The sequence below is a fragment of the Centrocercus urophasianus genome, unplaced genomic scaffold (assembly GCF_019232065.1).
Source record: "Centrocercus urophasianus isolate 14NV4802_14NV808 unplaced genomic scaffold, USGS_Curo_1.0 seq_14, whole genome shotgun sequence".
In the NCBI taxonomy this organism is placed as follows: domain Eukaryota; kingdom Metazoa; phylum Chordata; class Aves; order Galliformes; family Phasianidae; genus Centrocercus; species Centrocercus urophasianus.
The window spans coordinates 6,662,764-6,688,528 of record NW_024884586.1 but is presented as its reverse complement, the minus strand read 5'-3'; the positions used below and the strand labels follow the sequence as shown (position 1 = coordinate 6,688,528).

General features: G+C 37.3%; 1 protein-coding gene across 1 annotated transcript in view; it reads left to right on the top strand.

Annotated features, from left to right (window-relative positions):
• Positions 1-25,765, top strand: part of KCNQ1 (potassium voltage-gated channel subfamily Q member 1) — a 330,046-nt gene that overhangs the window by 193,531 nt on the left and 110,750 nt on the right. Inside the window, exon 14 of the mRNA XM_042815059.1 lies at positions 24,974-25,049. Coding sequence (XP_042670993.1) covers positions 24,974-25,049 — 76 coding nt within the window. The remainder of the gene's footprint in view (positions 1-24,973; positions 25,050-25,765) is intronic.

The following is a 25,765-nucleotide window of genomic DNA, read 5'->3' as shown; positions in this document are numbered from 1 at the left end:
ATGGAGAGTTCTCACAGAGCTGGCTAGGAGGGTATCTACACGTATGTGTATGTAAGAGAATGTCAAATCGGAGGAAAATAGCAAGTGGATATTAGTAAACGTAGGAAGAAAAGCTTAGCAATGGCTGTTATGCAAGAGAACGTCAAGTAAAAAAGGTGTTTTACATGGCTGTTAAGTACAGCATTCACAAGTTTCCTGCTACTTTATTCTTGTTTCCATTAAATAGCACTTTACTCCTATATAAAACGTCTGTAATTTAAAAAAAGAAGACCTATTGTTTTTATTCCAAAAAAAAAAAACCAACAAAAAAGTGCTTTATAGGATTCTTTTCATCTAGATCTTTTTCTTTCAAAGTGCGGCTTGTTTCCTGATAAATGACATCTTATTTTTTTAATAAAAATGCACAGTTTCTCTCCCTAAAATGAGGTCCTCTGTCTGACAGGATTGACTTCTTTCTGCCATTATTATTTTTTTAAGACTTCTGGGGCCATGATGTTTTGATTGTTGTTGTATTTCATCTTCAATCTAAGCAAGTAAAGTAAATGCAGACAGAGTTAACCAGACCATGAGCAAGTATAGAAACACATCCAATAAAGGAAGAGTAAAAATTGGGAACTCCTGTGGGAAATGCTAAGGATATCTTCAAGAGAATTTTCTTAAAGGCTAGTGTTCACCCCATATTAGATATGTTAACATCTTTTAATCAAGGAACTTTTATCAACAATTTTTCATCACTTTTCATTTTTCTTTTGAATTTTAAGTGCATTTAACCCTTTCCCTCAAAGATAACTCTGTATCTGAAAGCAATTAATGCAGGCATCCTTTAAACTCAATGCAGTGGTTAAAATCTTTATGGGCAGTTGTAGAATGGGGGTCATCTCCATTCAACTTACTGTGGAAACTTGAGAAAAGGGGAAGGGGAAATTGGTGTTACTCTTTCCAGGTGAGTGCTTTAAATATCTGTTAGGTGTAAAGGAATTGATACTACCTTTTCAAAGCCAAGGTCTATTCAAGATTTAACCCAGTAGTTGTTTCCTGAAACCTGGACACCTTTGGAGAGGTCTGCCTGAGAATCTGTCTAGCAGGTAGATGCCTACTTCTGGGACTGAATCAGAACATACTTGCACATTCCATGTGGCGGGCTTGTATGACAGAAATCTGGCATTTGTATAGTTTAACTCCCCTGAGATAAGAACAGTCTCTGTGTGAGGCTGAGGTGCTTGAAGAGATGTTAGGTTCCTGTCTCTTTTTGCTTGTGCCTCTAATTGCAGAGTCCCAAGCAGCAAAGCACATGCCTAACTTTTAAGCGTAAGTGGTCTCGCTAACTTAAATGGGACTCCTCATGTACTTATAAGTTAAAAGTATGTTAAACTGCTCGATTGAACTGGGGCCCAGATTTTTATTTTTATGGAAAACTCACATGTGCAAACAGTAATAGCATAATTAATCTCTTTTCATGAAGTGTTGCTTTTAATAATTTTATGCGGGGCTTATTGTGCGTACTACTTTTCATCTTCAAGGCCTTTTACAAACATTAGCTCAGAGATTTAAATTGGGTGTATGGCTGTGGGAATTGTGCAGTCTTATATCTGACTTTGCAATTCTGTACCTCCACGTTCTTGGCAGGAGGCTCCTGCCATGCAGCTGGGTTGGCTGAACCAAGAACTTTGGCTCTGTCTCCACTTAGCACCTTTGGCAAATTATCTCCCAGGTGGAATTGAAGGTTGTAAGTGGTTCCAAAGCTTCCTCCAGCTCCAGATTTTCAAACTAATGACTTCATGCACCACTGAGTGAAGCAGAGGTGGTGATACGGGCTGCATTTGGCATGTTTGGCTCTTGTCCCTTACTCCTCTTCACTACAAGCTACTCAGAAACAGGAAAAGACCAGAAATGCACATGGGTCAAAATTTCATTTAAGATATGGGTGTAATTATTGCTGGCTTCAGAAATGCTTGATGTACATGCTCAGATCACAGCTCTGCCTATATATTAACACAACCTTTATGCTAGTGTGTAGTATCTCAGCATCTGAAGATGATGGACTGCTTCTGAACATGCTTTTGAGACAAAAGAGTGACTTAGGGGTACGGTGAATCGCAACAGCTGATTCAGCTCCTAATCTAACCATACATAGTGTTTTATCATATGAGAAGCCTGGATGGCAAAGACCTTTGGTTTTTTCTTCAAGAGCTAGGAGAAGTCCAGTTGTTCTGCACTCGGGTTGTCTTCCTGCTTGGTACGAGTTTTCTCATTCTTCCATTTATATCACTATTTCCAAGCCTTGTTATTGATGTGGCCTTGGTTAGATTTTCTCTCTCCGTATGTTGGTAGTAGCAGTTTTGCTGGAAGAGACTAGGGCTTTGTTTTTTTTCAGGAAGAGAAATTTTATTTTACTCAATGTTTCCAGCAAAAGAGCTCCTCCTATTGTCTCAATTCCCTTCTCAAAAGCAGTCACTCAAGCTACTTACTTCTGTCCTTTTCAGAGTAAAATTCACATTAGCTCATGTTGCAGAAGGAATTACTGAAAATGTGTTTTCCCATTTTCGTGTCCATGAATGGGCCAGAGATAAGCTGCATTTTAAAGAATGTGAGCCTTTTCTCTGTGGGTTACTCTATAAAAATACTTGGGTAGATTGCTGGCTGGGACACTGGCTTACTTACTCAGTAGTATATTTATTGGAGGCTCCTGGGGAAGATACAGGACTCAGCTGAAATAAGGGAAAAGCAGTTTCTGCCAGCAGCCTGAAGTGTTGACACTGTATAGCACTGATTTTTCTCTTTACCTTTGCTGGAGATGCTTAATTAGTGCAATGATTAAAAAAAAAAAAAAAGCAAAAAAAAACTTCAAATGCGCTAAATGACTCAAAATATTATGAGAGAAGGGAACAATTAGGATGCTGTGGTTGTTGAAACGGGGTGATCCTGTAAAAAGATGAACTCTAGGTTATAAGAGATCCCGTGCACTGCTGTGCTGTGCTTAAGCAACATACGTGGGAACTCCAGAAAGATCCTCTTCACATAATTAATAAGCCACTAGAAATCCCTTAAAGGATCAAACCCTTTAAATAAAAGTATTCCCTCATTAGGAGTATCAGAAAATAGAATGTCTGAACAGAGATGAAAACAGACCTTGTGACTTAACATTGAAATGCAAATCTAATTAGCGTGGTGTTTTAAAGTATTAACAAGGAGCCATAAAAAAATGGATTTGGAAGAAACTTTTCATAAAGAAAATACTGGATAGTGACAAAATCCCAATTTATTAAAACTCTGTGATGTGGAAACAATGAAAAGGGCATTAATTACTTTACCAGTACTTATTTTGCATCGTTGCCCAAAGTAATTGGTTTATTGACCTCTTCGTAATCCTGAATAGTTATAAAAAATTGATTTCAATGCTGAAAGTTAATTTCTGTAAAGGAATTTAGGTCTTTTTATTGTCATATATGTCTTTGAATCTAAATAATACACTGCTTCAAACATGTCTGACTCTACTTGGAGGGTAGGATTCCTTTACGTTCTGTGTGCTGTACCTGTGTATGCAGGCATTATTTTCAATCGATGCTAGTTTGCTTATTCTTTATTTTTTTCTTTTAAGAAATATCTGTAAGAGTATATGTTTTTGGTATGCTCTTCTTTTCTCTGTATAATTCAAATTATTTTGACCAACATACTCTTAATAATTAATCCCTGGAAACATCTTTCCCTTTTATAGCTTTTCTAAAAGCACCCATCACTATTTTCAGACTTCTGTAATGTAATATGTGCAGCACTTTGAAAATGTGTTGGATATAGTTTTTTTTTTTATAATTTATTTTTTCTTTTCTCTTTGGTAGTATGACTCTTCCCCACCTATGCTGTGTAAAGTTGTACATAATAAAATGTTTTTTCACTCTGGACTGATAATAAGTATTTTGAATATATGGACAAAATTAAACGTCACCAAGAAATGTATGTATGGAAGTGACCAGATTAACTTCAGATTAAAATTTGAGATATGCAAAATCAGTGCTTTCTCCTCTGAGGAGAGGAGCATGCATAAGATTTTTAGAACTTTTCTGTGTTGTTTGAGGAAGTCCTTAACAGAATAATTCATCTTATTTCCATTATAAATGGAACCACTGAAATCTTAAAAGGAAAGTGGTGTTCATGTACCACTCGGCTGTTTGTTGCCTAGACAGGTGGAGTTTTCTGAGTCACTAAGTTGGGTAATTGTTGTGGTATCCTATTGTTTTTCTATTAATTAACAAATTGTGACTGATGAAGACTTTATACTAAAGCAAAAGAATTTAGTGTATACTTCTAACTGATAAAGCAATGGATAAACACGTGGACTTTTACTATTTCTTTTGGGTATTAGTCTTGATATGCACCAAAAGCCAGATGATGAATAACAAACGTAATTCTGGCTTCTGTTCTGTTTGGAATATGTTAAGAACAGAAAAGTGAATGATTAACAAGCTAGAAGTGGGTGAAACCTCTAGGGAAATCAATTTAATTACAGTAGGCAAGTGGTCAACGAATGTCAATGCGTCCAGGTAGGAAGACAGATGATACAGTGCAGTCTGCAGTGTTGCTATTAGCAAGTAAGAAAATTTTGGTTTACTGAAATTCTCAGCTACAAAACAAACAAACAAACACATAAACAAAAAAACCCACAACACAGAACATATCAAAGCAGTAATTTTATGGTTCTCAGAACATAATTTTTCTCTGGAATACCTTGCACTTAGAATTAGCCATTTTATTCAGACTGTTTTAAATTTGTTTCAGCAAAGATTATAATCAGGTTTCTATCGAGTGAGTCTGTTCATGTGCTCTGAAGTCTTTCTGAATTGTTTTCCTTTGATTGTAGAAACTGGCAATTACCCTTCTCTCTGTTTACCTGTTGTTCCATTTTTGTGTCTGGGCACTGGCTCCCACTCCATGCCCGTGCTCAGATGGGACTGCATCATTTCATAGAAAATCCTGAACTGGATCCCACAAGGATGATCACAACACCAGTTTCCTCCTGTCTCTTCTTTCAGGTCACTCAGTAGCCATTCTTCTTTTGTACCTGAGCTTCGTATATCTGGTACTCCTGGCTTCATATATCTGCCAACTTTTTCTGCCTTACAGTAGCCATATAAAGCAGTGCTACATCTTTATGATGAGAAATAAGAATTAGGGGTGGGTTGTTAGAGTAGTATGATTAGATTGTGGTTGGACTTGATGATCTTCAAGGTCTTTTCCAACCTGAGCAATTCTGTGATTCTATGAATGTTCCTCACTCCTGTCAAGGTTCGCATGTTTGGCTGGTTGTAAGGTATGCCTTAATACATATCCTAAGCATAACAAAAGTCCAGTTAAAAAGTAGAGTTGTCAAGGCTGCAGGCTTTGCTAGATTTGGAGATCCTTGTCACATACTGTTTTATCTAATTTATCAGAAGATACTTGGTGCTTCAGATCTCTTGAGGTGTGTCTGCTGAGCAGGATCCTGTTTGTGTGACTTAGATAAATTAAAGAAATAGTTTGATATAAGTCTTTAGTACATGAAGTGCATAATCTTCTGATGGGAGAGAATTAAGCCTGCTTATGTACTTGTAAAAGTTACACAACAATAAATATTTTTTTTGCATTGTTAGGTGAGGTGAGTAAGAGATGCTCCCCGTTTATATTTGCCTGGAGAGGGGTCACTTAGTTGCTTAAATATTTTAAATGTTAGATTGAAACTGAGATCAATCTTTCTTCTCTCTTTTGTGCGTGTGTGAGGTGGGGGGAAGGTTAAAGCTGTTTCATCCAGAAATAGCTTTATTTGGATACCTAATTCTCACTCTTTGTGATAGCAGCTATTTATTTGCAAATGCCTTGTGTGGCTCCCATCAGGAAAGGTGTTTAGAAAAGAAACAATGAATTTTGTTTTCTACTCAACCAAGCACTTAGGTAAGCTGTTTAGGTAGGATCTTCATGTATGCAGTCTTGAAGGGTAGAGAGGACTGTAGACATGAATGCTTAATGTAAGTAAATGGTTGTCATATTTCAGTCTATCTAAGCACTAAATCTTCCTATTGAGTATTCCTCCAGAAACAGTCACACTTTGCATTTCATTATCTTCAGGAGGCAAGCTATTCTTGATCAGTATTAAAAACAAAAAGGGCTTTCAGATTTTTGTGCTGTGTTAAAGTAGTAGTGTTAGGTGCACGATATCCACTCTCCATGTAAAGGATGCAATGAGGCAAGGGTTTTTTAATCATGGTTGACTCTTTGAATTCACATCTCAGCATAAGAGCATGGCTGATGTTGCTTTGATCTGATCTCCTCCTCTTCCAGATCTCTGGTGAAAGCGCTGCATAAATGGGTTGCTCCAAAAGTAGTGCCTCCCGTTTATTTCCGCGTTAACTACAGCAGATACAAAAAGCACAGTATCACTGCTTGACAGAGCAAATTCTCAGCTACAAAAAAAAACCCCAAACTATTATTCAACTTAATCACCACCATTAGTTATGCATTTTCATTGGTGATGAACAAGAGCCTGCATGCTGCACTCATAAAAATCAGCACCAGCAGAAGTGACCCACTGCTGCTGACCCTACTACTGAAATGTTCCACCCACCACCTGACTGTGTTCACATCCACTGACTGGTTGACACAAAAATTCAGCAGGTGTCAGTGAATGTCAGTGGGGGTCATTTTTACCTTATGGAGGAATTCAATTCCACACCTTTGCTCCATTCACACTTTCACATCAGATGCCATTTTATCAGATTGCCTCTCTGCTGCCATCTGTCACATGAAACAAAATGGAATGTTGGGAGGAAGGCTCAACCTCTACTGCCATACCACTAACATCTGCCTCTGGTGTAGTAAGCCAACATAACATCATAGGAAACATTACTTCTGGAGCAGCCCTCATTTATTTCTTTATTTATTTGTGCACATTTACCTTTGCTGGTTGTTGGAGGTAGGATTTTCTTTGCAGAACTTTTTAGAGCACAATAACGCTTTCATTCACAAATGAGGAACCTGATGTTTACTTTTTTTTTTTTTTTTTTTTTTTTGGCAGAATTCTCCAATTGCTCACCAGGAAATCTAAAGTAAAAGCAGACATGTACAGATATTGAAGTTTTCCTACCTATGTGCAGTGTGATTGGGTGCCTGGGGAAATTGGTCATATGGATTTCTGTAGTTGGCTTTAATTTAGAGCAGGTTGCAAGGAAGTAGAAGTCACTCCTATGCAATGCCAACAAGTGATATATGTGATGTTAATCTGGATTGTATGGTGACAGGTGCAAGCGCACACACACGCCCCAACTATTTTGTAGAGAAGCTACAAATACGCACCTAGAAACTGCACCTTTAGAATATGTTCCTGAAAAACAATAAGAAGACAATGAAAGAATGAATTAAGTAAACAACAGAACTCCTGTTCTCATTTTATGCAGAAGAAATCAGGCTTGTTTTCATATAGCGCTGTTTCAGGAACTTCACTACTGAAGAAGAATACCCATTTGACTTCAAAGGAGATGCACCTTACTATAAATAAATAAGTAGATCCAATTTCTAGCCCTGAGGATGTTAAAATTCTCAACTTGAACTTTAAACATCTCATTATTTAAACTAGCCTCAGAACTCTGAAGTGTTTGCAATCTAGACACATGTTCTACTGTTAATTTTTGGATATAGAGTGACCCGATGCACAAGTTTGGGTTTATCAGCACCAATTCAAAGGGTAATCTGGTCACCTCTAGTTGTAGTAGCAGTCAGACAGCTAAGCATATTTGAACAAATAAAGTTAAGAAGCAAGGATTTCCCAAGCCTATTGGCCTATTTTCCCTGCCCAACATGGTTAGTGGTCCCCTGCTGGGGCTCCAAGATCCCTTCATGGTATTTCAGATCAAGTGTTACATCACATCACCACCTTATGCTGAACTGTTTATTTCCTAGCCTCTTTTCAAGATATTTGAAGACTGAGCAAAGAGAAGTACTTTCTCTTTTTTAATAACTTTAGAGATGAGCTTGTTATGAAGACTTTTAGAGGATTTTGGAAATAGTAAGGCTTTAAAAATGAGAAGATCTCCAAAGCTGTTCTAGCTTTTGTCCAACAAAGAAATTGACTCCTTCCATAATGTTTATTTTTATTTTTTGTCTCCTCTTCATTTTGGTCAAGCAATCCCATATAAGTCATCTCACTGCAGCCGTTATTTATAGCTAATAATCTCCTTTAGCTGCCAAACCGAAACTAGATCTCCTTCACTCTTGAGCTGAAAGCTCTTTTCTTTCTACAATGTGCTGGAAATGAGCCAATTTACCAGTTCCATTAACTTAATGAGGTCTGACAGCCTGCAGCAAATTTTCTCATAATCTCTCCTGGATTTAAATTTGGTGCTGCACAAACAACAGAGTACAACCAAGTAGTTGCTTTTTAACTCTATGTATTCTAAGCAAAATTCCGCAGTCATCCTAACTACAAAGATGACTGAAGTCTTTCTTTTTCTGCAGATGGTTGGTTTTTTTTTCATAATGAGATGATTATTACATTTACTGATTAACTTACCTTTTAATCTTAGCAATCATCTGAATACCAGATTCGTGTTGACCTGTTAAACATCAGCATTAAAGCTTCAAGTGATTTAAGTGCAAGTGATTCCAAGTGTAGTGCTGCTGGCGGTGGGAGAGGGATGGTATTTATTTTTATAATACACCTGAATGGTTATATGAGCTGTGAGGTTATGTCATGATTTTCACAGACTAATAAATAATCACTCGTATAAGGTCAACAGTAGTTTTAACGCAAGGTTAATCCTTAGCTTCTGTTTCCTAATACTTCCAATGATTACTGTTCTCTAAAGGCTGTAGTATGTTACCAAATTCACAAGAAACAAAATTGCTTGCCAAATTAAGCAGGACAAAAGTAAAATCTTGCATTCTCTTGCTTGAATTCCACTTTCCTAGCAGGGGCAGCAATATGCTGAAGGCACCAGACAGCAAAGCAGAACAATGTATATCTTTTAGTATGTCAGATTGCCATAATTCTGATAAACCACCTTAAATTTAACAGCATGGCACTGTAGTAGAAAATTGCTAGCAGCATACTGCACTTTGAAAATGAGCTTAGAGCAAAGGTTTGACCAGAATATAGAGTTGCCTCTGCTATTTATCTTCCCTGTGTTAAAGCTTCCATTGTGAGGTTTTTACTTATGGCAGCACTTCCTGAGGAGCTCCACATTTTGTCTTTGGGCACTGCAAGACCCCACTTCTTTGGGTAGAAGGTTCATCTAAGGAATCTTATGTTTGAGAGTAGGTGACAAAGCACCTCAGATAGAAATACGCCATTTCATACTGCCTCTTCATCTGGAGACTCTTACTGTATGGATTTTGTGTATTTTGTATTTTCTCTCTGTATTTGTAAGTATTAGCTTCACTATGTAACTCTTCTTGGCTAAATACTTGTACATCAGTAATTAATAAGAAGAAAATAGGTGATGATTTCAAATCCATTCAAGTGGGTTGAGTTTGAGGGGTTTTGTGTTGTGGAGGTTGGTTTCTGACCTAAACACAATGGTCAGTCCATTCTTTCACTTACTACAAGTTCTGCAAACATGAATGTTCATTAGTTTAATGTGTAATGCTCTCAATTTTCCCTAAAACAATCTTTCAATTATCCTTGCAAAAACTTACCAGGTTCTGTGGATTGTATATGGTATTGCCCACTGCACTCAGTGGAAGTATTCATATATTCATAGCAAAATGAAATTATAGCTGCAAGATTAGGATCTTTTTAGATAAATTAGAATGGCTTTCATTTCTGACTCCTGGAGATACTCATTCAAATGCATCAAGCTTTCGTGTGTGCATCTCAATGGGAAATTTGAATAACCTATTATGTAACAAAACAGACCAAAGGAGCAGAAGTTAAACATTCAAAATAACACACATGAGCTATGTTTTAATGGAGAGAGCAGTGAAGGTCTCAGTATGCAGCAACCTCCAGCTTTAATCCTGCTTTTTTTCAGTCATTGCTAAATTCGTAGCAAAGAAATATTTTGGGACCTGCTTTTTAATCAACTTGGGTTAGATCTCATGCCTTTTTATGGCAAATGCCTTTTGTTGTTGTTGTTTTTTTGTTTTTAAATTGTTTTAAGACCCAGTTCCTGAAGACAAGTGATTTGTAATTTCACATGAAGAAGTAATTGAAAGAAAAGACTGAAATTGCCCAACACTTTAAATGGTGGAAATTGTGTTGGTTGTGTTTTTTTGTTTGTTTGTTTTTTAAGGAAGAAAGATGTCCCACCATTTTGAGCACCCCATGTGTCTGATTCTCACATGCTATAGCAAGTATGAGAATTCACAGTTCTTAACCGATGTTCCAATAATAATAATAATAATAATAATAATAATAATAATAATAATGAAGACATTCAGATAATTTTTTGGTACTCAGTTTTTGGTTTTGCCACAGACTTCCTGTATAGCCTTGGACAAATTATTTAATATACAGTGTTTTGACAGTGTTCTGGAAAAAATGTTCATGTGAAGCAAGGAAGTCTTCAATTTTGTTTTCCCAAATGAGAGAACTCAAAAAACCTATCAAATAAGTCAGACACAGCAATGTCTAATGAACACCTAATTTTTGAGGGATTTGTAATAGGATTAAATTACCTTCAGCAGCAAACCTGAATATTTCTAAGAAACTGCACTTTAACTTATTAGAGCCAACCTTTGCAGATGTTCAGGCAGCCTTCCAGATTTCGAAAGGTAACAGAAGAAATTCCAACTTGCTGATATCAGCAGCAAAACTTTTATTGACTTCAGTAGGCCAAGATTTTACCCTACCATAGATCTGTGCTAACCTTTCTGAAAGAACAGCCCTTTTTCAAGGGAAGAAGATCAGCATTTTAGAGCATGTACTTGTGTATCACCTCTGCCTTTTATGCTCTCTTCAAGAGCTGGTGTGAATTCATAGTTGAAAACCTCCTTTCAGAATGTGTGAGGAAAAAGAACATAAATGCTGTTCGTGGAATTCTTTTTCTCTGAAAGTTGATAATTCATTCAGTGCATCCATGTTGGATGTCTTTCCTGAGCTTCCAAGAATTGTTTAATCTTCTCTAAGCACCTAGTTTTAATTAAAAAAAAAAACCAGACATAAATAGTTGCCATTGTAAATTGTTTAAAGTCATGAGAAAACGCTGTTCTTGAAATCAGAAAAAAATAACATTTTCAAGTCAAAAGTTCTCATGTTGAGTCTTCATTGTCAGTTACCTATTTAAGTAAGGCTACGCTAGAAAAACAAAATAACTGTACATTTTTATATAATCCATGTGTTTTAATTTATGAATTTCCTATTTTTTGAGCAACATGTGAATAATGATATAAAGGGTGCAGAGTTTTTGTTTTAGTGGGTTCCTACAATTAGTTTTAGTTATCTCACTAAAATTCCCTGAATTACCCCTGGAAAAGCCAGTTGCTTTCCAGTGACTGAACAGAATGCCTGGACTTCTGCCTTCTGGGCCTTTTGGTTAAAGTCTGCTTGTATGTTTTTAAGACGTTTATATATTGCTCTTGTGTATAAAATCACTGTGAAAAACAACAAAGTTGAAAGAGCCAGACCTTATTTGAGCATACAACTTCCCCTCCATTTTGTATTGCATTTCTTTTTCTCTTCAAGATGTCTGCTTTAATATTTACCTTAGCTGAAAAACATGAACTAAACCTATTGTCCAGTAGTAGCATGCTAGCAATAATCAAGAAAAGAGATATACATATATTATATATATGTACACAGAAACAAGGAAGAAAATAAAGCTAATTTACAGTTAGAACTGAGAAGATAGTGGTACTGATGAATGATTTTGCACTACATGAAGTATCTCACACTCATCCAAATCTCCTCAGTTTTCAAAGTGGGTTATAAATGTCTTGTGGCAGAAGAGTTTGTGTTTATTTTTTAACTCTTTTTTTTTTTTTTTTTTTAATTATTTCCCCTCCCTGCTTCTAATTCAGGATGAAAAATCTGTGGTTATGTTCCTTATTGTGGCATTTCATCATTGGTGGATTAGGCCTTGGTTTGACAACAGAAAAAAAAATGGCGTGAAGAAAAGATATTTAAACCTTTCTAAATAAGAAGTCTATTTGTTTCTGATTTGGTCTGAGATTAAGTGAAATTGTTCTGTTTGAATTAAAGACCAGCATTTTAAAGGTATAAGGAAACTCTGAGGCAGATGCGTCATTAGTAGGATTTGCCTCAGTATTTTGAGTTTAGTAGTCTGAATGCATCTTTAGGAATTTATACAGTTTAAAAGATGCAATGAACTGCTAGGAGCTGAAATTCTCTATTCAATTCCCTCCTGCAAGTGAGACACTTGAAACTCATCATGAGTTGTGTATGTATGCCTTATCTTGACAGGCTGCGGCTCTTCAGCCTGGAGAAGACTCTAGCGGGACCTTATAGCAGCCCTCCAGTGCTTGAGGGGGCCCACAGGAAGGCTGGGGAAGGGCTTTTTATACCAGCATGTAGTGACAGGATGAGGGAAAATGGCTTTAAATTGGAAGAGGGTAGATGTAGACTAGATATTAGGAAGAAATTCTTTGCTGTGAGGGTGATGAGGCAGTGGAACAGGTTGCCCCGAGAGGCTGTGGATGCCCCCTACTTGGAAGCATTCAGGGCCAGGCTGGATGGGGTTTAGGTCAACCCAGTCTAGTGGGAGACATCCCTGCCTGCAGGAGGGGAGTTGGAACTAGATGGTCTTAAAGGTCCCTTCCAACACAAACCATTCCATGATTCTATGATCTTGCACCTCAAAAGAGTAAATGATTGTGATCATTTTAATGCCAAACTGGATCTCTTTCTGTGCATTCTTAGCTAGTATTTTCCATGTGTTTTTCAGTCTGATGTAAGATGCTAAGTGTAATGTGGCAATTTCCTGATTCTGAGAGCAGGTATAGCACAATTGGTGGCAATGGAAAGCTCCCTCAATTCCACTCATAGTCTGTTCCTTTGAGTGTTGTCCACCCTGGATGGCAGTAGATAGCTTAGTTTTCATTTCCAGTCAGCTTTCTGCCCTTCTGCTGATACTGACAAGAAAAATGCGTTGCTATTTTAGTTCTTCGAATATTGAATTCGTCAACTGCATCAATACCATTAGATGTATCTAGTATTTCTAGAATAAATAGAGACCACTAGAACTGTCTAAGATCAAAAGATTCAGCCACACTAAGCATAATTGAGCTGATGCTCAGCCTTTCTTGAGGGAAGTTTCTTTGCAGAAATGCATGTTGTGAAATTGTGAAGTTATGAAGTGGATGAGTAGTTTTCACAAAGTACTTGACTGTAAATCATTTTGTAAATATATCATGTATTTACACAAGGAGATAGGAGTATTAAGCAACTTTTTTTTTTTACTGCAACAGAAATTAAATTATGCTGACTTGTTAACCATTTCTGAGGTGAGTGGAAAAGAAGATGAAGAAGAGAAAATAATTAAAATATATATTTTCTATATCTAACTTACTAGAGAATAATTTCTCAGCCAAAAAGTACATTGTTGAGCTGAGCTTGTGCTTTGAAGCCACAGAGAGAAATAGAGCTCACATACCAGAGTAGTTATTCCCAGCCAGTTTCTGTCTCCGGCATATCAGCTCGTAAAACTTCCTCTGTCTTTTTACAATAGTAGTAACACAGCATATTCTGTAAGTATTACTTTGAGTAGGAAAACTCGTATGTTTCAGGTCACATTTTCCACACAAAAAAATATGAATCCACTTATTAAGTATATATCTAGAATTCTGCTCAATATAGAATCTATATTTTCTGTCATGAAAGTTTTCATCTGTGTGCATGTTTTTTGAGTTTATTTCTTCCTATGCAAAGCAAGTGTGTGGGTTCAGGCACACATTTTTCCCTTGACTTTAACAAGGCTACTCGTGTATCGTGTCACATACATCAGCCTTGGTGAGATAGGGGCTGCAAAGTGGCTTTGTACATTTAGGCAGCAACTTTTGCACGATGTGCATTGAACAGTGGTTCAGTAGGCTATGGAATAGGTTAGACTGTGATAATTATTTAGGTACCTTACGAGATTTTTCAAAACTGTATATCCCAACCTATTTAGATTGGCTGATAAACATCTATAGAAATCCCTTTGAGGACATCTGTAGGTGCCTGAATACAAGCATAATCTTGAGTTCACAAGAGACAAGGATGACATCTGGATCTGAGCATCTGCAGTATTAAAGGGGAGCAAGGAAGTTTGAAATCAGGCCCTGGCTTTAAAATTTGTAGCGACAATAAGTAGAATGGTTGAGGTTATAATCCTAATTTTTCCACAAATTATAGGTTTGCTAAATGTTCAGCACCCTGTTTGAAATGATTTAAAAAAAAAATAAATAAAATTGCAGTGAGTTTTATGGCCATTGAAATTTGCCAACATGTGATTTGACGTATCATATTGGTTGTAAGAGAGAATTTTACTAATGGCAGTAGTTCTCATTTAGTCTGTCTTTCTTCTCCAAGTCTTTCTTTACAAGTACAATTACGGAGCAGAGTTTTATCAAGTTATTCTAGAAGGACTCTCCCTTATGATTGTGGCCCAAAACTTCAATCATTGCTGAGCGCTGAGGGTGCTCTCACAACATGCCCAGTAGCTAAGATTGAATTCATTTTCATGCTGCATTTTTCTAGTGTGCTTAGGTAACTTCCTAGTTGAAAATTATTCAAGTACTCATGTTTTCCACTTTTGAGACATTTTTCATTTGAACTGCAGTCTTTTCACTTAAGTACAGCAACACCTTCCACCCTGGCTTTTCATCAGGAGGCATGGACTCGAGTGCCGCTTTGCTGAGCTAGAGCCAGTAAAGGGACAGAGTCTGGATTTCCATGGGCAAATATTGTGTGTGCAGATGAGTGATGTTGTAGTAGGGTTAAAATGATCCTTTCTGTTCTCCTTTCAACTGTCCAGGGTTGGTTGGTTTATGATTTCCACTAAGACATTACTCTGGTGTAGAGATTTAACACCACACACCATCATATTTTATTTCAATCCTGGCTCATTTCTGTATTTAATCATACCATTATGTTGCATTTGTGAGTGAATTTCTGGAAGGACTGTAACTCTGACCCTGGCAAGGTATAAACTAATGCCTCTTGGCAGTGTCAATATTCCAGCTCAGAAAAAGGCTGTATCTTCAGATTCCAGCTGGAAGAGGCTATGCACTATTTTATTTATTTATTTATTTATTTTCCAACCAGTGAGGCTAAAATGATAGGTAAATGGTTGGGAATCTTAAAAGACAATAGTAAACCATATTTGGAGTATCTTCATGCTCTTACATATTTCTGAAGAGGAGCTATTGCTAATGTGTTAGTTCTCCTATTGCCTGATGAAGTAGTTTATAACCTTACATTGAGACGACAGGCTGCTCGGTACTCCTTTCCCAGTGAAATATAGCCTGACATTCAAAACCAAGGGTCTGTGTTTGCCAGATCTTGCTCTGCAAGAGAGATCCTAATCTCAACAAGATAAACTGCTTAAATAAAAGTTGATGAAAGAACAGTCCGAATAGTGGATTATGCTCTCAGTGTTTTACAGTGCTTTGCTTTAGGACAATTCCTTGCTTGTATTTTTGGGGAAGTCAGTCAAAGAGCTGCAGTTCTAGGTGTTCTCAGAATTTTATTAATCATGATTTTTACCCAGTTAATTTCTGTTCAGTTCTTGCATATTTGTTTTGGGCTTGGAAAAAAATATGGGGAAAGGGTTAAGAGCATACTTGCTCTTCATCTGTTTTAAATCCATAAATGTGAGCCTCTGTGCTGTTTCAAGGTTTCAGATTACTCTCTGTGATTTATAGGAAAAGGCTGTTCTCTGCAAGTTGAAATCCCATGTGTTTCTCCACCATTGTAAAACAACAAATCTTTGAGTATGCTTCCAGTTGCAAAAATAGCAGTTTTGAGCCACATTTATAACTTATTTTTTTCCAATGTGATGTCGCTGACATAGAAAGTGAGGTCCTCTTGTCCTGTATCCACGCAAGATTTTACAGCTCTTCTCAGAGTGGCTTGCACAGACTATAGCAACACCCTCGTGTTTATAATTTTCTATCATTTTGCTTTGGGAGGATACGCCCACTGAAAAGTGCAGTTGTAGGCAGACACTGATATCATTCCATGTAAGTTATATCCAGAGCCCCTGCAGAGATGGCAGGCCAAAAGCTGTGATGACCGAGCAGTCAATGCATCCACTTCTGATGGACCATGGCGTAAATCAGTGCAGAATTTGGCCTCATATATTTTTAAGTTAATATAGTGCTTACGAAGGGCTTTGCAGAGGTGACATTTATCTTCTCTTTTTCATTATTATATGGCAGGAAAATTTACCAGTTATCTCTCATAGAGAACAACATGGACAATGTTAGGGATTTCTGAAATATTCTTATCACTGATTTTGATAGTGTAAGTATTACTATTATAGCTGGTTGTCTTTCAGATGTTTTTCCCATTGTAATTCCTGTCTCTACAATAGGAGAGCTGCTTTATTTAGTCTGTCAGAACGGTGTAATTGCTTTCACTTGTTTTGAACAGCAGAGATGCTCTGTAGGTTTAGCTACTTGGTCTTACTAGAATAGCATGAAGCTGCAAAAGTGTGTAACTGAATCTAACCTCTTGCCTGTCGTTGGATTTATGACGAAAGAAAACACACAATCATTTTGTCTCTAATTGCTATTTAAAAGTATTTTAAAATGTGCATATTTCTGAGATGAAGAAAGAAAGTGAAGAAGGTTCTGCCTGAAGTCGTCATGCTAGGTTAAGTGAGCAGAAAGGCAATGTTGCTTTGACCTTCCACAGATTCCTCTTGAGTTACTTCAGGAGTTGGTCTAATAAAAGCCGATCCTTTTGTCTCAGAACCGAAGGCTAAATAGGATGTTGTTAGTAGTAGCATTACCTGATGATGGTAAAACATAAATCATAGAATCATAGAATCACTAAGGTTGGAAAAGACCTTAAAGATCGTCGATAGTATGTTAAAGTGTTACATAAAGTGGGAAAAAATAATTGAGATGTCATGAGTCTTGATCATAAGTTTGGTGGCGTTACATCTCATATTCTGCCTTGTACCTGACGTGTCTCCTGAGCAATGCAATTCAAGCTAAGGAGAAAAGCCAGAGTCAGGCTTGAGTTTGCAGTGGTCTGGCAGCTCCCTAGGATGAATACAACAAAGAGCTACCTTGTAGTGTTAACAACTTGTTTGCATAATGAAGCTCTGTAACAGAAATCAGTTTAATATCCAAAGGTTATTGTAAATTTAATAGGTCAACAGTAGGGAGATAGGCAACCATAAGCAATATGGTTATTTCTTCCCAGCATTGCTGATTTTAGCCATTTAAGTCCTTCTATAATTTAGGGCCATGAATGACAAGCTCTGCAAAAAATAATTTTTATCTGGAAAATGATGCTATTAACTAGATGCTGCAAAATAATAATGACTTTCCTTGTGACTTTCCTCGTGCTCTCCAACTCTACTGTGTTCTACATTCAGCTTCTTTAGAAAAGGAGTTTAATTTGTCAGAATATGTCTGGAACACTGTACATCATTATTTATTCATCTGTGATATCATTTGTGTCTAGTTACTTTCACATTTTTTTGCCTTGAAACCAAGTTAAAAAAAAATCCTCAGGTTCTGACTCAGCAAGATGCAGCTATTGAAGAACTAACTAAATGTTCACTGCGAGTAGATAGTGGGGAATTCACCAAATTAAGGACATAACACACAATTCTGGCAAAATGGAAATGGGATTTTATATTTGTCCACTATGTGAAACAGATTATTTCAGTCCCTTTCAAGTACCATTTTATTTTCCTTTTTTTTTTTTTTCCCATGTCCTTTGTGCAGTTCTTCATAGCCTGACAGAAGTCATAAGGAAAAATGGAATAATGAAAATGAACAATCGGAACTGCTTAGGATGTACAAAAAATATCATACTTTTACCTGATTTGAACACAAACTTCTATACTAAGGTTTATTTTCTTAGCTAATATAGTTGGCAGAACACATATGAACTCTCTGATGCTATGTCTGATCATCCTTGCATAGCATTATTCCTGAAAAAAAAATTCCTGAAGATCTTCTTTATTCTAGCCAAAGCTAGTTGTCTTGGCTCTAGAAATACTGTGTATTGGACCATTTCACACAAAAGAAGTTGAAGAAATTACAGCCAAAATCCTATGCTGTTCAGCTATTGAGTCCTCTCCTGTAGCTGGGAATGAGTTTTTTGTTTGTTAAAGAGTAGAGGAATGACTGAAGATTGGCTATGGTGTCAGCGCTCTTGGTGTGCTATCTTTCTTATTCCATGTCCACTCTTCTGGTATAACATGGACGCTTTGCAGAAAACCATTCTTGAAAATTCAGTTGTGAAATGTTCCTCTTGGAGTTACAGCAATAGAGTCTTTGTGCAGCAGTATAGATATTAGGGTGTTTATACTCTGGATGAGTTATGAAGCCAAACTCCTTGGGAGACTGATGGTCCCTAGGAGAAAAACAACATCCCAAAACATCTGTGCTATGTGCCATTGCTTGCTGATCACATGGCATTTGTAACTCCTGTTAATTCTGGGTCAGGAAAGCAAAGATTCTTTCCCTTTTCAGGCATACATTTAAGAACACATTTTAGATTGCCTCGATACGAGCATATTGTAAAGGCCCAGACTGATTAGCTGTATTTTGCAGACACACTCTGTCTCAGGTTACCATTTGTACCTTATACAGGTCAAGTCATTTCAGCTTGTTCTCCCCTTTCCATACAACGCCCATTCTCCTATTTCCCCATTGCCTCTGGGCAGCTGCCTCCCAGGCCTTCCATTGCTGAAGTCAGCATGTGCCTTTCACTGACATATTTTAAATTGAAACACAGCAACAAAGACCAATCACAAATACAGTCAGAGAATACAGTATAAGGGAGGAACTTAGAAATGTTAATTCAGATTCAGTTAATTCCCCTGGGGCTATGTTCATGTTCAGTAACGAAAATATCTACTGCCTGAAATGTGTACCGAGAGAGAGGATTTGATGTTGCACAGTATTCTTGAAGAACAATTTATATGTTTACAGTCACTGAGAATCTCCTTTGTGAAGTCAGTCTTGACATTCCCCTCAGTAGGAACCAGCAATTATATTAGGAGACACGTACATTTAAGTCAAGCAGCTCACGTTTTTAAAATTTGACACTTCAAACAGCCTGTTCTCTAAATTATTAATGCAAAATTCCTTGTAGAAATCATTTGCTACTAAGTTTGAATTATTCAGTGCTTAGATGAACAAATGGAATCGTATCTGTTCATGAGCAACTGGCAAGCATGATAAGAGGCACTGGATCTGTCGTAACTGGGTTACCTGCTCAGAATGCCTTTTCCTATAAGACCAAAGAAGTTTGAAACATGTGTTGTACCTGCTATTTGTGATTCTCCTTGTTTTCTGCATGATATCATTTATTTCTTTATCCTTTTTGCAATTAAACCTATGAATACCCTGGAGAGTAAGCACTATGGAGATACCTGAATTGATTTCATGTATGTTGTTACTAGTTTCTAATTTTACTGTCAAAGATGGATGGGAACCCTAGAAGGCAAAATCTGGTTAAAAAAATGTTTGTCCGTTAAAAATACACACATTCATACATTTGAAAATGTTATGGAAGCATTTATATAAACACTAAGCTTGGCTGAAGCTCATTTAATAATGCTTTGCAATTGTAATTGGTTTGCTCTTCAGGTATCCTTGCTCTTTTCTAACAGTTTTGGGCAGCTTTTGCTAGTTTGGCCTTAAGATATGTTACTTGTGAATCATTCTATGGGTAAGGTTATTTTTTGGGAGCCCCTGAGAAACGTAGAATGATGTCTGCAGAAGCACATCGCAAGTAAACAGCAGTTATCACGCTCTAGTACCAAATCCAAGAAGAAGTTGGGTAGCTCACATTATTTGAAATTATCAGTGATTCTGATTTTGTTCCTGGGCATGGTGAGCAAGCATTTCCCATTGCAAGACACACATCAGTGCAACCTGATCCATTCCAACTCGTCACATATAAAATGTTGCCCAATAACAGAGGCTCCCATCAAGTGTAATGTGTAGGGAATGACAGAATGTGTGAAAAGACAAGAATAACCTTGTGTCACAGCAAATTCTATACCAAAAGCCCCCAGAGAGCTAATGATGAAAGATTTTGTTAGACTTAAATGCACTAATGAAATGGCCTAACGTAGTTGCTCTGAATCTTTTCCACCAGATTTTGTTACAAGGAGCAATTTTCAGTGCCTGAATGGAAAAAGATTTCAGTTCACATGCAAAAAATATTATTAAAATCTGATGTGTTAAAGATAAAGTTCAAGTCTAAATAATGATTAGTGCCAAAAACTTAAAGGCAACCAACTGCAGCCATAGTTCTTAATGCTTCAGCTCTGTCTTTAGTTGGAAATTTAAGAAGACTGCAGAGAATTTAAATATATTTGAAAACTGAGCTTGACTTCAAATCAGTGTTGGGTTTACTGAGAAGAGAGTATTTGTAAAGGATATTGTAGCTCTCTCCTCCTGAGTTTTCCTTCTTGTTAAACTCATTCTGAGCAGTGTTGACCTTTTAACTCTGATGGTATCGATGCCCTTGTACACGGGGATGTCTGTGCCAGGTATTATGGTCCTGAAAATAAGATGTTTTACAAGCTAACAAAATACAAGTGTTTTAATTGGGAAATTAGCACCACTTTTCCTCTGAATTGTTGATTCAGTATTTCTGTTAGCACTAAATCAATAGTTAGAATACCTTTCTAAGATGACGAGGGGGCCAAACTTGTAATGGGATTACTAAGGATTTGATATCAAATTCAGCATCGTTGTAAGAACAATAAATACACCCAATTACTAAATATTTTTCCTATTTTATTCTTTAATGAAAGAACCGTGCGTTTTAGAGATTAATCTTATAAAGCTTCTTCTTATTTTAAAAAAAGTTTAATTTTTCTTGAAATGTGAAACAGCCAAACTGTGTAACTGCTTACTTCCTGGCTGGTGTTGTAGGAAGAAAACATTCATTCTTGGAATCTCAGCGTTGGCCCCATAAGCATTCTTCTGGGGAACCCCTGCAGGTCCCTTTGCAGGATTGAGACAGCAACCTGCAATGAGGATGGATGCTGGCTGAAGTCTAGGGTCATCACTGTGGCTGTCTGTGAATGCAGGACTGTAGAATGAGTCATACCTTTGGGATTGTGTTGAGGTTTTGGATATGTTGTAAAAAATAAATAACATTGCAATGCTAATGGCTCTTTTACAATAGTTTGGGGCATTTGTAAATATATAACTTTCCAACCAAATAAGCATGTTTGTAAAAGTACCTTAAGTTCTTCAGCATGCTTGTTTTCCAAATTATTTGAAATTCCAGTCCAGATTTCTGACGGACTAATGAAGTGATCAGGTTTCTTCCAAATGGTTTGTGGTAGGGTTAGTAATCTAACAACAAAAGAAGGCAGAAAAACTAATGATTTCTAGTCATTTTATTCTGTCAGGCTTTCTCTTACAGTGCAGATGCTCAAGTCACCCATTGCCTTTTGTTGCATGTTTCCTGTTGTGTTTTTTCCTTTGTCCTCATTTCTTATGCTTCACAGAATGACCACATCAGCAGCAGGTTACTTTTTCAGTACACAGAAAAAAACAAACCTAGTTTCTAAGTGTCAGAATAGGAATAATTTAGGGCTTGTATGAAGTTATCAACCCTGCTACTACCAGGATGACTTTCTGTTTTTGTTTAGTTGTAATATTTTTTGCAATACTTCTAGATAATTCCTATGGCTTCTGACAATTTTCTTGCTTCATTGGCAGTTCTATTCATTAATTTTTAAAGTCCTTTAGAAGTGTTGGGTAGTATATGCTGTGTTGAAGATTATTTTGACGTCATATTTATGTTGAACAGAAGTTCATGGGCAGCCAGTGAAAGCTATTGGCAGTTAGTGGCTGTGCAGTAAGCTGTGTACAAGGAGCAGTTGGTCTTGGTCCGAGACAGGACAGTGGATGTTTCTGGCCTTATGGCTTATGGTTAAACGTTTGAACAGTAGTGTTCTTCCTGATGGCCCAGCTGTAGCATGAACAAGGAGGTGACATGCACCTGGCACTGCCATTGGAAATGTGTTCTGTGCAACAGTAATTCTCCAGAGGATGTCCCCCGCTTTCTCCGTGGATCGTGAACCATGAAAGTGTGCTGCCCCTGTGCCTAGAAGCACTCTCAGATGATGTAATTTCCCTCCACGCTCCTTTAAAATTCAGTAACATAAAGCAGTCTTCATGAAGATCTTGCTTGGAGGATAATAATGCATTGTGTAGCTATTTCACATACAATGACTCTGTATGTCCCTCCAGATTGCAGGCAGTCATTTTGTAAGTAGAATTTAGAGATGTCACGAGTGGCTGAACAAACAAATATTGCCAGTTAATGTTTAAGCTCTCAATTTACTGAAGCATTTGTTACCAGTTTGCAAAAGAGATCAAACAACTGTGAATCATAACCTTGGCTACTAATTAAATGCTTTATTCCCTTCCCTCATTGCAGAAGCATTTAATCTCAGGGAAGCAGGACAGCCTGTTGGGCAGAATTAGATTTTACGGCATAAGCAGAAGTTTACTGTGAGGTTTCCTATTGCAGTTGGAAATGTAAAGGAACAAAATATTAACTTCCATTCCTGGCACTGAAGTTCATGTTAGCACTGAAAAAGGATTGATTTAAAATTGCAGCATTGGAAAATCGTTTTGGTCTTGTAGCACTGTTATGTGACTGAATGGTGAATCTCATTTTTATTGTCCTGCTGCCTTGCGTACAGATGATCCTCTGCATTGAGACAGAGGATGAGGGATTTGGTGTACTTTACTGGTGACCGTGTGCCCCACAGAAAAGTATTTTCCTTACAAATAATGGACTGTGAAGGACACCCCAGAGGAAATGAAGCATAAAACAAAACGCTACAAGCAGTTTTATTGCAAGTGAAGTGTATTTCTATTTGTCATAAGGTGTTGTGTGTACATTTATGTATGCAGACCTGCATGAAGGTTACGCTATCACAACTTTAATACCTAATACCAAATTCAGCAGCATTTATCTTTCTGGATCTAACTCTGTGAAGTAGGACTTAAAAAGATAAATTCCTTATTGCCTTCTGGTTCTGTGTATGTTGCCCCTGTCCTGAGCAGTGATTCAGCAAGGGCTCTCGCAATGGGAATACCACTTACTAGCATTGAGCTGACTCAGTTCACTGGGAGTGGATCCAAGAAGGCAGCTGGCCCACTTATAAGTGAATTCCCATTCTTATAACATGAGCCACAATCTTGCAGTCAAGCGTGCATGAGAGGGGACATGGACAGAGTCTCTGTGAGACCCTTCAGTAAGCATTAGTAGGGAAGGGCCTCCCATACAAACCCAACTGCAGATTTGGGGAACAATGCATAATCATTGAGGTGCAGTTACTCTGTGTAAATGCACGTAGTGGACAGCAGGCCTGCGTTGAAAAGCTTATGTTATTAATTTGAAAAGCTATTCTGTCGTACAGTGTATCAGGAGAAAGCAGTTTTTTTTATTTTATTTATTTTATTTATTTTATTTTATTTATTTTATTTAGACACCAGCTGAGAGGCAGTATGCACATGTAGGAAATGAATGTATTTCAGTCTTGGTTTTGGCTTTTGCATTTGGAGAAAGCTCACTCATTCCTACTCAAAAGTATGAGTGTTCACAAAGGCTCCTCTTGCCATATTTTCAGAGGACTGATGTCCATCATTGGCACATGCAAAATTTCTGTTTGCTGAGAGAAGTTTGTCCTAAGGAGTTACCTGAATTTTCACTGATAGTTCAGACTGTTAACTAAAACAAATTAGGTAATACCATGCTATAATATACTAAATAGCCAAGCTTTTACAAGACTTACATATTCAATACAGGGATATTCATACCTATCAGCTTTGTTACTAACAATGTATGAAGGAAAAACACGTGGAATATCTAAGTAAAACCAGTTCTGCTTTGTCTGCTCCTGTGCTTAAGCCATCACTGGAAGTCTACTTGGGAGGAAAACTCAAAATACTGGAGGTTCCAGGCTTTCTGAAAAGAAGTAAACATTGTCATATGCTTGCCAATAATGACATTCTAGCGCATCTGGAGAATAGTAATGGAGTGAGCAAGTAGAATAAGTCATCAACAGATATTTTATGTATTAGATTTGGCACTGTTAATGTCAAGAAGAAAAAACTGTCCTTCTTACAAGCATTAAAAATTATGAAAGATGGCAAATGACTGTTCCTATAATAAACAGGTTTCTTTCATACATACATTTCCTTCTGAAAAATAATATTGTCAGGTAGTATGAAAAGTTGTACAAATAGCCATTTATTTTTTTTTAGTTGTCATCTTTTTTATATGCATGAGAGGGAGATACATTTGTTTAAAGACCTGCAGGCTTAGTCTGTGTTTATGTACATTTCCAGTTCACTTTGGGGATGTATGTGTATACTGAGGTTGCATTCAGCTACTGCGGGATCATTTGGATTGTTTAGCAGACAACTACTTGAAAATCTTCAGTATTTCTAAAATCATTTTTGAAATCATTTTCATGTAGGTATGTATTGTACAAGACTTAGTGACAGGAAAAGAAAAACGTGAATTCTAATTGTGTGCAAAAGCTGTACATGGCTGAATTGGGAAAGATGAGTAGAGGATTGTTTTGACGTAGAGGTTAAGTGAACACTTCTTGCTGTGACATGTATGCAAACCTAACGTGGGGCAGATAAAATCCTGACTTTTATGGCATTCTTTGAGGTGGGGAAGGTCGAAATAGTACTGTGTTGTACACACTGGATGAATTGCTACTCATTACATCACACATCCACATGTTGGTGAAGGCCTTACTAAAGGCTGCTATTTCACCATTTGGAAGGAGATGCGCCTTCACCTCACTCACCTGCCTTGTTTTTCCCTCAGGCTGAGAGAACATCACCGTGCTGCAATTAAAGTGATTCGAAGAATGCAATATTTTGTGGCCAAGAAAAAGTTTCAGGTGAGTAGTGAATAGAAAGCTGCTTTTCCTAATAAGCCCTCTTACTCTCCTGCTTCATTGTTTCTTTTAGAAACTTTAAGAGACTGACACAATTCATTTCAGTAACGGAGAGCTACACCCACTATTCTCTCCCTACTTGAATAGAGTAGTTGTTTAGCAGCAGGCTAGTCAACTGTGGACACACTGAAAATAGGCTAAACTCCTGAAATGCAGTCTGAATTAAAATGTTATTTTCTGCTAATGGACTTGACCTCTAACCCTCCGTTATCGCTGCCTCTTTCTCACAGTGCAAACATTCTCATATGTCTCCATTAATTCTGAGCTGTATGTTACTGTCATGCTGAGTCAGTAGGATTAGAGATTAAAATACTACCTCAGCCTTATTTCTGTCTTTTAGTCAATTATATTGAAGTCCTGATAAGAAACTGGAATGGAAATTTGCTAGTGGATTGGAAGGTTTTAGCATCCTTTTCAATTGTCCCTAATGCATGCTTGCATTCACAACTTGTGACAGTCTGTTCTCTTCTGTAACCCCCACCAACAAACATTTCCAGCGTGTCTCTTCCCTCTCTTCTCTTGCAGGGATATTGCAATATAATGAGTGTTTTGCAGTAACTAATTTACTTGGTTACCTGGTCCGAATGAAAATTTGTGGCTGCAAACTTTCTATGAATGTGGTTTTAAAATCAATTTGGTTAATCTCATGAAAACACGTG